Here is a 13,044-nt window from a genome sequence, read left to right as displayed (position 1 = left end):
CGCGCCGTTTTTCATTTCCACCGTGCGCCAATGGTCGAGCCACCTGTGCATCCTTAAATCCGGTTTTGAAAAAGATCCACCGCGCAACATAGGAAGCAACGGACGAAAAAGGGGTGGCTAGAAGGGGGAGTAAGAGCGGATTCAAGCAGCCAGTCGGCTCACAATGACCGGTACTTTACTACGCGAGCTAGGACCACCGGCAGGGCTCGTTTTCGAGGAGGTAACCGTGTCTGGAATTGAAAACGGGTCCACACGATGGGATTTAATTCAGCTACAAATCCCGTGATTCATGAGGCTGCCCATGAGAAATCCACCCAGTCGAGTAAAGATTGCGCCCGGCCGTGGCCGCTGGAACGCTCAAATCGGAGATTCGAGTTTCTTTGTTCGCTGGATCGAGAATATCCTTCGAACACGGCGAAGACGTGACGGATCGATTCAACCCTCGACTCGTGGGAATCTTCAATTGCAATCAGCGAAATTCGGTGATGTAGAAGGTGGATCGGCCTTCTTCAATGCTCCGAACGTGTCCCTAATTTTCACGGTATCAGTTCTTCAGCTATTCGTTTTATGCAGAAAGGGGATCCCCTCTTTGGGATCTATTATTCAGGTCCTGGATCTTTTAATAAACTGTCTGGTCCCTGGCCAAGATGTTCCAGTTGTTGTGCGATGTAAAATATTCTAAGCAGCGAGACAGAGATTACGAGACGTTGATATGTAGTGAACTTTCGTTTCTCCTCTTCGTTCGTTCACGGTGGTCGCAGATTGTTTTCCGCAATCCGTATCATTAATCCAAGCAATTAAACGAACGATAATCGGCCTCGTTTCATGGCGAATTAAGCTCGAGCGACGATTATCGAGTCGTTTACCTGCTCGAGTAAAGACGTCATTTACAGAGGCAATCGTCTGTTGGCTTTGCCTGCTGAGCGTTTCATTAACTCTATACGAGACCGTCATACACAAACATCATTTCGTTGGTGACCAGGCGGCTTCGAATGCCTCAGTTCCTTTTATACGCCAGCGCAGATGCCATTATTCGGTTAACGGGGAATTCGACGCTGTACAACTTCATTGATTATGCAAAAGGGTCCCTCGAACTGGCTGAACTGAACGCGCACGGATCGAAACGAGTGTCAATTATTTCGGGATTAATTTAATGACTTTGACTTTTACGAGTCCCAATGGTTTTCCTCTTTCGATGTTCTGGGTGGAGGACCATCGTTCAGAATGCTGCAACGTCGAGTTCATAACGTGGTGCCTGATACCATTTGCAAGGATTTTTCTCCCCTTTAATGTGTAACATACATTTTAATATGGATTTCCTGTATTAATTTCTTATGTCAGTGAGTTTTTACAGTAATATTTGTGTGAATGTAATTAAAGAAGGAAGCATGCGATCTGAATTTCACTCAATGTCTCAATTTTTAGAGCACCTCCAAACTTGTAATATTCGTTACCAAGTACTCGTTCTCAAAAGAAAGTAGCGCGGAAATCACCTCGATTGTCAGATCGAAACCAGGCGATCAGACTAATGACTCCATTCCAATTTGCATCCGGCGACCGTGTATAAGAAGTGGCATCAATTAAAGTGGAGTAATTGTGAATGATCCATCCGGTGCTCCATCATTGAGTCATTATTTCAGAAGAGTCTTCCTCATATGTTTTTGGTTCCACAGCACTCGTTCCAAAACCACCTTTCGTATCTCGTTCACATATCTGGTCACGGAACAAATGGCTTAACGAGAGAAATCGATCAATTATTAAACCTGTATCTGAGATTATGGCGGCGATAATGTGAGGTCCATTAACGGCACCACGGAAGCAAAGTGTGACAGCTACCGCGAAATTGAAGGTTTGTTTCTGTCGGTGGCCCCATAACCAATGGGATTCACTCGAACCACGTATGGTGTGACTCTTCTTGTTATTGAAATTAACCAGCGTGTAATCGTTCCGTGACTGGATACCTTAAACGGCGGAGGGATGCCGCGAAATCTGCCATTTGTAGGACAACGGCGTTACGGTGGGCGCCTGCAAGGTGGGAAACCCATATTTGGCGATGCTCCGATAAATCCTCGTGAGGGCTGAAACGAAACCGACCAGCAGTTTCGTTCCTCTTCCCCCCCTTTCTCCTTGTTGTTCGATCATTTGCTCTGGATTTATGCTCGCAATTGAAGTGCGGAAGACACTTTGGAACTGTTCTATATTGTATGGTGATATGGCACCTGCTTGCCAATTAGGTAATTCTAGTGGGGAATTCTAGCAAAAACTTGGTTTCTTATTTCAGTTTACTTTGCTGCGTTTATGAAGCAAAAAGTGTGGAATAATCCCATGTGGAAAAACGGGTGATAAGAATGGTGTTTAATTTTAAACTGCACATTAAAGAACCTAGACTCTAGATCGTCGATTTGCATACTAGGATATCCCTAAAGTTCCTACATCATATCCACAAACATAAATTTACGAAAGTATACCATATAATAATAGAAGAAACTTATATAGCCCGATTCCTCTATAAGAAACAGCAGTTTAATCAGCGATTCGCAGAAAAAAATCGATATCGGCGCCTCGCAACCAATAGACTCCGCACGAATCTCGCGGCGGAGCATGATTTAACGAGACGGCCCCCCTAAAGTCTGAATTTTATATCCTTTTTAACGAGGTTCGAGCCAAAATTTTATTACCAGCATAACATCGCCATCTTTATCGATTCTTTATGCATATGAGAGACGATGGAGGCCGGTCGGTTACATTTTCGCCTCATTATCAAGCTAAAAGTGACGGTATTTCTATCTGGCGCGGCTAATTGCCGCCTTTTTTCCGTTCCGCGGCGGGCCCATACCTCAGCGCGCGCGCGATTATGCTTGATTAAGCGGCACCCGCTTGAAAGAGGAGTCTGTTAATCGAGCAAAAAGCGCTCGCGGCGGGCGGTCATTACCGCGCCGAAATTCATGGCCGGAATTCCTCGTCGCTTCCAGCTTCGCTGAGAAGCACGACGGACGCGACAAAGGGGACGTGCTAATGAGAAGCAACGATTCTTTGATTGCAGAAAACGCAGGGTACAACGTCGCCGAAGAGAGCGCTGGCCCCCGAGCGTCGGAGGGGGACCACCTAGCGCGTCCTCACGAAAATCCTTTCCTTTTTGCCAGCGACCGTGCCGATAGGAGGTCGACAGCTGTCTCCTTGGCACACCTCCGCTCTGTCTCGGTGTACGCGTCGTCACCGAGACGGTGTCATAATCTCGGGCTTTGCTTGCGACCAGCTGGCTAATTTGCCACCACTGGACGCGTGCATATGACGCGCCTTCGAACGGGTAATACGGATGACCGAGGATGTTAAAAGCCAGAAGTAGAAAGCCAGGAGGCGTTCAAGGGAAGAGGAAGCTTAATGGTCTCGCGTAACTCGAGGATCACGCGGCTGCCGTCTTTATGGGATAAATCGTTTTATTGTGGCCGCTGCGGAGAGAGCATTGAACGACAGATCGGCCCAGCTAGGTGCGAAAATAGAAGGTGCCGTGTCTTCTGTTAAACGCCCTTCCGGGTGAACCGTTCCTGTGAATGATACTCGAAAGGAAGCTGCTGCGCACGCTGAACACAGAAGCGTCATTGAGGAAACTTTTCGAGGGGTTGGAATTTCGGCACTCCTTTGGGGATTCTCGCATATTACCCACTATGTACTTGGAAATGGCTTGGGGAATTATTCACAGTCTTACGTCAAACACACGCTTACGTTAAGTCGCGAGTAACTTAGAGAAGTGAGAAACTATAGGAAGTTCAACACGAATCGTGATTTTGTTAGCAAAAGTGTCTGCCTTTCGTCTGCAACAGCTCGTCGCTTCTATACTACCAACTGGATAGCAGAATCACCTACATCTGCATTGCATACAAACACAGACCATTTATCCCCGAGCCTCGCTGAACTACAAGTAACATCCAACGAAACTGAATGCTCGAAATCTCCCGTCGAGAGGAGGATTCATTCACTCAGGTATCGTTACGACTGGTGTTTCCTCTTTCCAGAAGTCACGTTCTGCAGACACGAGACGGTCAGTTTCGCCGGAACAGGAAGTTCCAGGAAAGTTTCTCGCGGGACAATTCGAAACCTGGCGGGTTCATTGTCGACTCTTGCACGATTCAGAGCTAACGCTTAAACCCTTTCCCTCGCGTTTCCAATCCATTGGTGGCATGGACGGTAGCCCCCAGTGGCCGGAGGCACGGACCATTCATAAACTTGCGGAAAGTACAATAGTCCAGCTAACTTGGCACGCCTATCTACCGCGGTTATCTAGGCAAATCCTCGAGTGAAATAGTAGTAGGTTTCATTGAGCGAAGCCACCGAGCAATTTCGTGGCGGCATTGACTACGCTAAGGCGACACTTGGCTCGGTGAATTGGCAGGAAGCCTGCGCCGCTTAACTCCTCTTTCAATGAGATTATCACTGGCTACTCGGCCCTCTTCCACGAGGCCAACTACGTCCACATTGTCGTCGGGGCCCGTTGCTGGCGAAACCCTTGACGATTCGTGAACGGTGCTCGCTTGCACCAGCCTTTTCGCAAGATCGATCCTCCGTTTAAGATGTCTCAAGTGGATCCTGGCCAGGTGATACGTCCAGTTGCTGCGGAATCACTTGACGTTGCTACGCTAAATCTCCTGGAGATTTTGTGTGTCAGGTACTTACCTACTTTGAGCCTTTCGGGCTATGAAATCGGTTGCATGGTTTAACAGCTCTGTTGCTTGGGTACTAACATTACACCTCATTTGGGGACTATATTCCATTTGAGTAACTTCGAAGCTTCTGGGTTTTTGAGGAAAAAGGTAAAGCTACTCCCACAAAATTACTTCACAAACAGTTCCAATAAACAACCAAATAATTCTTATAATTGAAAATACAAAAAATCAGGTATCTTAGAGATTAGAAGTCTCGAGCTCCGATTCCTAACATCCTTAGCACGATTCCGGCGAGCGCACGAGACGATTGATCAAACACCACGGACTTCCTGTTTCGTCTGAGCTTCGTTTGCTCATCGTTAGCACTACTTTTCAAAGCAGCCGTACCTTGTTTACATAGGAGACCTGGCGCAGAGCTCTAATGGACAGCAAAGTCGAACAGGCAGTGGGCATTTATCGCTGGCCCCCTCGGTTAGAGCGTTTAGCACCGAATCAACTGACCGCATAATCATCGTCGTATGAACTGGAATAATGACTGACGCGAGAAACGCGCCTGGCTAAGTGAATTAGTGCTACGTGCCCTTGTCTTCCTTTTTCTTCTCGCATCTCGACGAGCGCAGGCGTACTGGTGCCCGTCTGCTCAAGAACGCCGAGCACGTTGCCCCGCGTTTATCGATTTCAAGCTAGTTTTGAGACTCTTCTGCGCGGCAGATATTACCAGAGTCATCGTAGAATTATACTGTTCAAGCTTCTTTAATATTTATAATTACACCTATTTCCCTTTACTTCTTCTTTAAGTATAGAGTATAGAATTCTTTAGAGAATGATGAAGTTCTTTTTATTACAGAAATAAAAGAACTTTTCTTTAATCCCTGTTATTTCAGTACAGTATAGATAAAAGTCTCAGTAGCCCCTCCTTAAATTCCGTCATTTGCGTCATCGTACACTTTCCACTTTCCCCCGATCCATCTCCATGCACCCGAAGAAAATATCAACCACCTGCCATCAAACCCCGCATTTCTCAAACTTCCAACCAAGACTTCGCAATAATTCCCACACCCAACTCATTGACATATTGAAAAATAAACCACTCGTGAGCCATCAATAATCGATACTTCACCCAGTTCCAATTACAAGTAACCAATCATCACCCTCGCCCAATGAATCCCGCCATCAGCATCTGGTCCGCGCTTTTGTTGCCAATCATTATCATACGTATTACATCTCACTATGTATCGCCTTATCGTAACGAATGCGCGTGTTGGCCGTGGATTAATCGGTTTAACACGATTCCCCGAACCAGCGGCGGATGTGTTAACGAGCCCTGTGTCGCTGATAATATCGGACACGGTTCCGTCGCCGTTCGCGAATTATAATTGGCCCGTAATTAATGACACCGTCGATATTGACAGGTGGACCGAGCCGACTCGTGGAGCAGCGCGAATTACGCGCGGCCCTTGATCCCCTTTCGCAGAGGCTCCGCTTATTTTCAGACTTAATTACCTCGGATGTTACAGCATAATCGGCGATCGCGGATCAATCCGGAGATATCTGGACACACTCGACAGCGGAGTCGGTTTACGAGCGAGCACGCACCTTCGAACGGATCTGCTATCTGGTCGTTCGCGCCGCTCACCCGCTCCGAAATTATCCGCGAAATTATCTGGGCGGAACGTGCAATCGAAACGAAATTACTGGTAAAAGGAATTCTGAGGTTTCCAGGTTTTACGGCTTCCGTTTATGTCGCGGAGTCGAGGATTTAATTGGACGATCGTTCGATTCGGAAGGCAGTTGGGATGCCGTTCGTGTCGATTATGTTCCAGGTAGCACGCGCTCCGCTCGTGAGACGCTTCGGTTTGTTATCTTCTATGTGGGGGAAAGGGAGTTTCTCTTTTTGGCAATTTCGAAGTTATTTGTGGGCTGAGGATTTGCTGAAAGTTCGATTCGGGGAATTGACTTACACATTGGTATTATTGTTCGTATCATAATACTTATTATTTACTAATGATACTTGTCCATGGCGTTTCGTTCATAAAAATGCACGTGTGTACGAGTGTGGAGTTCTTTGATTGTGTATGAGTGTGAAGTGGTGGAAGATCGATCGGTCGATCGGTACAAATGGACTTGATCTGAGATGTGTTCTGGACCTTAAGTGTTTCACAAGTAGAAATTAATTGTTAATAGAGTAGGACGGGAATATCAATACGATCGTGTATATTTCGTTTGGTATAAAACCGAGAAGAACATTAAATGAACGAGTATGTACAACGTTACGCGTTACAACGAGTTCGGTTTCGATAACAGTTAGAAAACCTATCTTTAATCGATACAATATTTAACAAACACAGCCCGCAGTTGTGAAACTTAATTAATTATCAATGAAGATCGTTTGATTTAATGAGACCCGAACGTGATTCATGCGATTCTCACAAACATACTTAAAATACGTTAACGTAGACTCTACGAATACGATTTTACGAAGAGCTTAAAATACTTTGCGATGTGAGCTAACTACGATAAAAAGGAATGAAAATACGTACTTTCACGCTGTAATTACTTCTATACTCAGCAGCCGCTATATCTAAAATATTTTGACCCCTTGCAGTCGAAACGAGGTTCCCTTTTGATTTTTTAATCGTTTTGATTTAACACGGGCTGATTTTTAATTGCATAATTAAACTTTAGAACATAAGTTCAAATCACAGAATAAAGAAAAGAATTATTTTCAGAGTTATCATATAACATCTTTTTCATTTTATAATTCGATTCTAGTTCTTCAAGTATTAACATACAATTACGAATAACCCTACATTTATTACCCTAAAAACAATTCCTGCTTCTACGAAAACGATGAAAAGTAGATGCAAAGATTATCATAGAATTCCTGATGGAAACAGAGAAAGCAATCCCCAAGGAAATACTTTAGATAGAATCGAAATTTTTATACTCAACAATTCGTAACAACTAGGTTTCACCAGAAAGCCGACAATCAGTCTTAAAGATCCCTAATTGAAGACCCTGTAACCAACATGCAATTTCAGCCTACTTGACCCGACAAAAACCGCTTTCAACTGCAAAGGATATCCACGCTAATTTCCCTCCGCCATCCCTAAAGAGAATGACATCGATTACCGAGCAGCGACCAACGAAAGGGCACCCTATCCCATAAATGGATACGATCTATCAGCTCACATCGCGGCGAAAATGTCGAGTAATGACCCCGTAGAATCGGGTACACCGAGACCTTGCAATGGAAAAGATTTATTCATCAAAAAAGCGCGATACACGTCTTACAATGCGCATCGACGAGGGACAACGATTATTAACTATCCGTATATGGTGTATACTCGCCTAAAATCGATTGATATCGGTAAATGACTTAATAAATTCCGTTAATATCACAACACAATTACATTCCTTGCTCACTTGATCTCGTATGCACCGAGGTTCCCCTTGCGCCTCCTGTAGACGGCCTCCTCGTTCGTGTGGTTCCCCTGGGCGATCGAACGCTTCACGTTCGTCCGATATTCATCCTCGTACGCGTTCAGATACAAGTTCTTTAGAAATATTTGATTATCCAGCTCCGACGGTGGCAGGAATCGTTTCGATCGGCTCTGCTGTTGCGCCTCCAGCTCCTTGAACGTGAATTGCCTAGTCTTCTCGTCCTCGTAGGCCCTCGATCGCTTCGAGACCTTCTGCTCGCGCCTCGGCGGTGTTCCATCCTTGTTGATTAGCATGCCGTTCAGGGACAACAGCCGTCTCTTCTGACGGGAAGGACCAGCATCCTCGGATGCGTTTCGTATTCGCTTGCTGCGGTGCTTTGGCACTCCTTCTTTGGCAGGGATCTCGTTGTCCAGCGCAGAAGACTCGTTACTGGGCATCGTTGAGGATCGATTATCATGGGACTCGATCTGCTTCGGTGTTGGCGACGTCGTGCTCGTGCTGGCTGTCGTCGACGAGACTCTCGACGTTGTGGTGGTGTCGGTGGTCGTTGTTGGAGGTGACGCCGTGGTCGATGCCTCTGGCACAGTAGTCTCCTCTGTGCCGTTCAGCTTAGCTTCTATGATATGTTTGAAGAACGCGTACATCTCGCCCACGGTGAACGTCGTCCCGTTCCTCACGGTGAATTTGTCGATCTTCATCCTCTTGATCAGTTCCTCGGTCGCGTTGCGAGCCTCTAACATGGACAGCTTCTCTGTGACATAACTATTGACAAACTCGTAAAAGCCTTTGTAATAGTTCTTCCTATGTTTCTTCTTATCTTTCGATTTCTTCCCCTTATCGTGAGATTGGTTCTTCTTCTTCGACTCTTTGCGATTCTGTTTTTCATTCCAACGCATCGATTTGTTGTAAAATCGCATGATCCTCTCGAATTCCCTCTTCAGTTTGATGAATTCTCTCTGGTTACGTATCTCGAAGTCGGAACGTCCTCTACCAGAGTTGTTCCGCCGAGACTCAGACAAGTCCACGTGGAAGAAGTTCTTGCTCATGGCGTTTAAGAGATCGTGCATGCTGCCATTCGTGGAATTGTTGGACTGTCGTGCGTCGATCCGCTGAAGCTTCCGGTAAACGATCTTCAGAAAGTCGATCATCTTCTCCTCGCGCAGCCGCGACCTGTTCCCATGGCCAGAGTGCTTCTTCCATGATAGGACTTCCGTGGAAGTGTTGTTATCGTGGCGACTGGAGTTCAAGTTTTTCGCTTCCGCCTTGTGCTTCGCGTGATCCTTGCCCTTGTTCATCTCCAAGTGCAGCAACTTTTTGCCGATTTTGCGGAAGAACTCGATGAATTTCCTGGAAGCAGATATAGTTCTTCTTTTTCACATCGTCCAATAACAATAACGTAGTTAAAGCTTTTAAATTGGTAATTCCCTCCCGTATATACTTATTTCTACACCTAGCATTACTATTGTATTGCAACTATTTTGTGGAAGACTTTCTTAATTAGATTAACAGAGTGCTAATTAAATTCTATATAAACGACTATAACTCACCTATAACTGAGAGTCAAATCCTCCTCGCTCACAGACCTACGTCGCCTACTCCATCTCAGCCTAGGATGCTGTCCAGGAATACACTTGGGCAGCTCTTTGGGACTCCAACTTCCACCAATACAAGTGGCCCCACTGGGCCCTTCGTCCAGCACGTACCCTTTATCGCAGTCGTACATAATTTGCTTGTTGTTCACAACCTTCTTAACATAGGGCCTGTAGTCGTAGACGCCCATGTTGCCCACCAGGAACACCTTCCCATTTTCGATCAGACCAGGGAAGGGGCAGAACACTTGGATGCAATGCGGTATATCGCCGGTCCAGTTTCCATACTGACATTCCACCGACTTGGAGTTATTCAGAGGGCCACCGCCAATCAGCTCGAAGCCGTCCTTGCACTTAAAGACAGCCTTCATGCCGTGATCAGTCTTAGGCGCGATCACCATGCCATTTTTCGGCACTTTGGGCATCTGTTTGCACCTGGCTGGCGAGCAGCTCGGCACGATCGTCCAAGTACCGTTGTTGCAAACTACCGGTGTGCTGTTCGCCGCAAATTCGTAATTCTGCACGCAAGAGACGAGCAGCCTCTCGCCGTGTTCCGCTACCGTGACGTTGTTGATGTGGTCCCTGTCGTGGCTGGCCACAGTAATGTGGCCATTTTCTATTTGAGGTACTACGCAGGGGGCGAGACACTGTGGCAGTGGATAACGCCATTTTCCATCAGCCTGACAGACAGACGAGGTATTTCCCTCGAGCTTCATATGGTCGTTGCAGCGGAAAATTATACTGGCACCTAGACCAGTGCCTGGTAGAAACAGAATTTCGGGAAATTAATTTCTCGACACGTACGTTTGGTCTAGTTAAGTGGAATAGTTGTGTTGGAAGTGTAAGCAAGCGGTATCATTTATTTTTATTACACAGAATTTATTTATAGCTTGTTAGAGAAATTTTTCTACTGGTCTTTTAACTCACCTGCCTCGATGTTCTCGATCCAGCCGTTATAGAGGACGCCAGGTGAACCGCAATTAATTTCCTGGCAAGTAGGCATCTTTCCAGACCATTTTCTATCAGCTCCGCATTGCCTTGTCCACTGGCCGACCACCGTGTATCCATAGTCGCATTCGTAATGCACGATGGAATTGTATGCATACGAGGTGTACACCGCCTTCCCCTTTACTGGGTTGTCCGGTTTAGGGCATTGCACCGTGGTAACCTGAAGAGGAAAACATTTCCTCCTTGGAATATCTATGGCCAGCCAGAAATCAGAGGGTAGGAAGCAAGGAATATTTATGCGAGTCTTACTTGAACGCATTGTGGCGATTCTTTAGGGGTCCATGTGCCGTCTGCCAAACAAAGCTTCTCGGCTTTGCCAACTAACTCGTAGCCGTCAGCGCAGTGGTATGATACACGACAATCGTATGTGTAACATTCGCCTATGAGAGTGAAATATTACGCCACTTGAGAAATGTGAGGCTTTACGGGGGAGCGCTGAAATAGGGGTGCTTTAAGGGTCTCTAGTAAATTTGCTGCAACTTTGGTAATGCTAGCGTTGATATGAAAAATAATGTCTACTTGTTAAAATGTTAGAAAGGACTTTTATTCTCTAGTCTGCAAAACACAAGTTTAGGATGTGCTTGTGAATTCACTTTCAAAAAAGTTAATTTTTAATTTTCAAGTAACAGGATTGAAAATATTGAAACTAGAGACTGGGAATACCTACATATGTGTATTTCAAGACAGATAAGTATTAGTAATATTATTTTATTATTAGTTTAATAGATCAGTAGATTTCAGAATTAAAATTTATCTCTAGTTACCTAATAGAATCATATTTCTCCAGTAATTTGCTTTTACAGTTCTCACTCCCCCACTTACAGCAATACCTATCTACCTACTGCAACCACCTCGCCAGATTTTGGCGCCTAAACCACTTGTATTCAAACCAGATACGTACCAGCGTGCCATCCATTGGAAATATCCGCTGGGGGTCCACAGTCCTGGGGTTCGCAGATGATATCAGGCCCAAACCAACGAGCCGTTCCTTCCACCATGAGACATTTAGCTTTCCTGACGCCAGTGGTCACGTATCCATGGTTGCAGAAGTACTGAATGACGCTGTCTAAGTCAAAGGTCGTCTGTTCAGCGAGCGCATTGTGCCGCGCGTTTTTAACTTTCGGCGGCTGAGAGCAGAAGGAAGTAGGGTCCTTTTTACACGAGGGTACTGTGCCGGTCCATTGTCCGTCGGCTCGACACGTTCTCTCCATCAAACCAACAGTAAAGTAATCAGGGTCGCAGGTGTAATGCGCCCGATCACCGAAAAATCTTCCTGTCACTGTCATCACGCCGTGAGGTATCTCGGTGAGAGCTGGACATTCTCTCTCAGGCTTGATACAAGACATCCCACAGGCACCGTCGCATCTGCATTTCTTCTTCTTACTCTTGCAATCTTCATCGGTGGAGCACTTTCTCAGACACTTTTGGCCAAGCAGCTCTGCCTGTTTCTCATCTCTAGGACACATCGCAGACGGTGAGTTCCTCGGGTTCTTGTAGACGCGTCCATCGTCGTCGACCTCAGGTTTAGTCTGATACGCCTGATCATCGTCGTCGTCGTCGTCGTCCCAATCATCATCGTCGTCGTCGTCGTCGTCGACGGCGGCCTGTTGCCGTAGCTTCGACTCGGATGTGAGGAAAAGGGTGCACAGGAAGAACAACAGCAAAACAGCACTAGGTCTCATCCTCGAAGTCTGTGTGGATCACGTGAACCTTGCTCGACACGGAATCTATCTCACTGTTACACCGGCGCGGCGCGTTTACATGACCAACGTGCACATCGTGTCTGATCCACTCCGGCGGTTTAAAGTGACGAATCGGAACGCTCGATGCGATAACGATGGTCCATCGAAGTCCTCCGTTCCGGAAGATCGGCTTAAAGTACCGCTCTCATCCTGAGGCTCCGCCGAGGACGACGTCGTTTCTCTCGCGACCGTGACTATTAATCGAGTCTGCCTCTTCGGCGTCCAGGAGGATTAGGACGGTGTCTCTCTCTCCGTCTACGTCGCAGCGTCTCTGTTCCCCTAACTCCGTGTAATTTTTTTCTTTATTGTGCGGACTGCGGCCCCGTGCTGCCGGGAATTCGCGGATACTCGCGCATCTCTGCACGCGCATTCAGCCTGTTCAATACATCTCCTCACTCGTCCAGCTTCCAGCAGATGGCGAGGGACAGGGGGTAAAGCCACGGAGTTGCGCAGAAATCGTCGACGGGGAGGCTTCCCCCTCGCTACACGTTGTTGGGGGTGGCTTCGACGGGGTGTATACGGGAACAATCGGAAACATGATTCATTCACGCTGCGTCCCGGAAGGGGCTGACGACAATACCGTGACTGACAAATCTACTT

The 13,044-nt window shown here is 46.6% G+C and overlaps 1 protein-coding gene across 1 annotated transcript; it reads right to left on the bottom strand.

The window, feature by feature from the left end:
* Positions 1-6,631: 6,631 nt before the first annotated feature.
* On the bottom strand, positions 6,632-12,759 carry Hasp (Hig-anchoring scaffold protein). Its single transcript, XM_076385389.1, has 5 exons — positions 11,604-12,759; positions 10,952-11,082; positions 10,622-10,862; positions 9,653-10,454; positions 6,632-9,452 (listed from the first exon to the last, which is right to left on the bottom strand). Exons 1-5 carry the CDS (start codon positions 12,382-12,384, stop codon positions 8,084-8,086), a joined length of 3,324 nt encoding a protein of 1,107 aa, XP_076241504.1. The 5' UTR covers positions 12,385-12,759; the 3' UTR covers positions 6,632-8,083.
* Positions 12,760-13,044: the final 285 nt, after the last annotated feature.

Source organism: Calliopsis andreniformis, chromosome 9, assembly GCF_051401765.1.
Source record: "Calliopsis andreniformis isolate RMS-2024a chromosome 9, iyCalAndr_principal, whole genome shotgun sequence".
In the NCBI taxonomy this organism is placed as follows: domain Eukaryota; kingdom Metazoa; phylum Arthropoda; class Insecta; order Hymenoptera; family Andrenidae; genus Calliopsis; species Calliopsis andreniformis.
The sequence above is the reverse complement of the archived record's forward strand: the minus strand, read 5'-3'. Positions and strand labels throughout refer to the sequence as shown.

Bases quoted from the DNA above. Each gene is read 5' to 3' on its own strand.
- Hasp (XM_076385389.1), bottom strand. From the start codon at position 12,384: ATGAGACCTAGTGCTGTTTTGCTGTTGTTCTTCCTGTGCACCCTTTTC. The intron at 10,863-10,951 runs GTAAGACTCGCA...TTTCCTCTTCAG, and splicing joins AATCGCCACAATGCGTTCAA to GTTACCACGGTGCAATGCCC. The intron at 10,455-10,621 runs GTGAGTTAAAAG...TGTTTCTACCAG, and splicing joins GATCGAGAACATCGAGGCAG to GCACTGGTCTAGGTGCCAGT.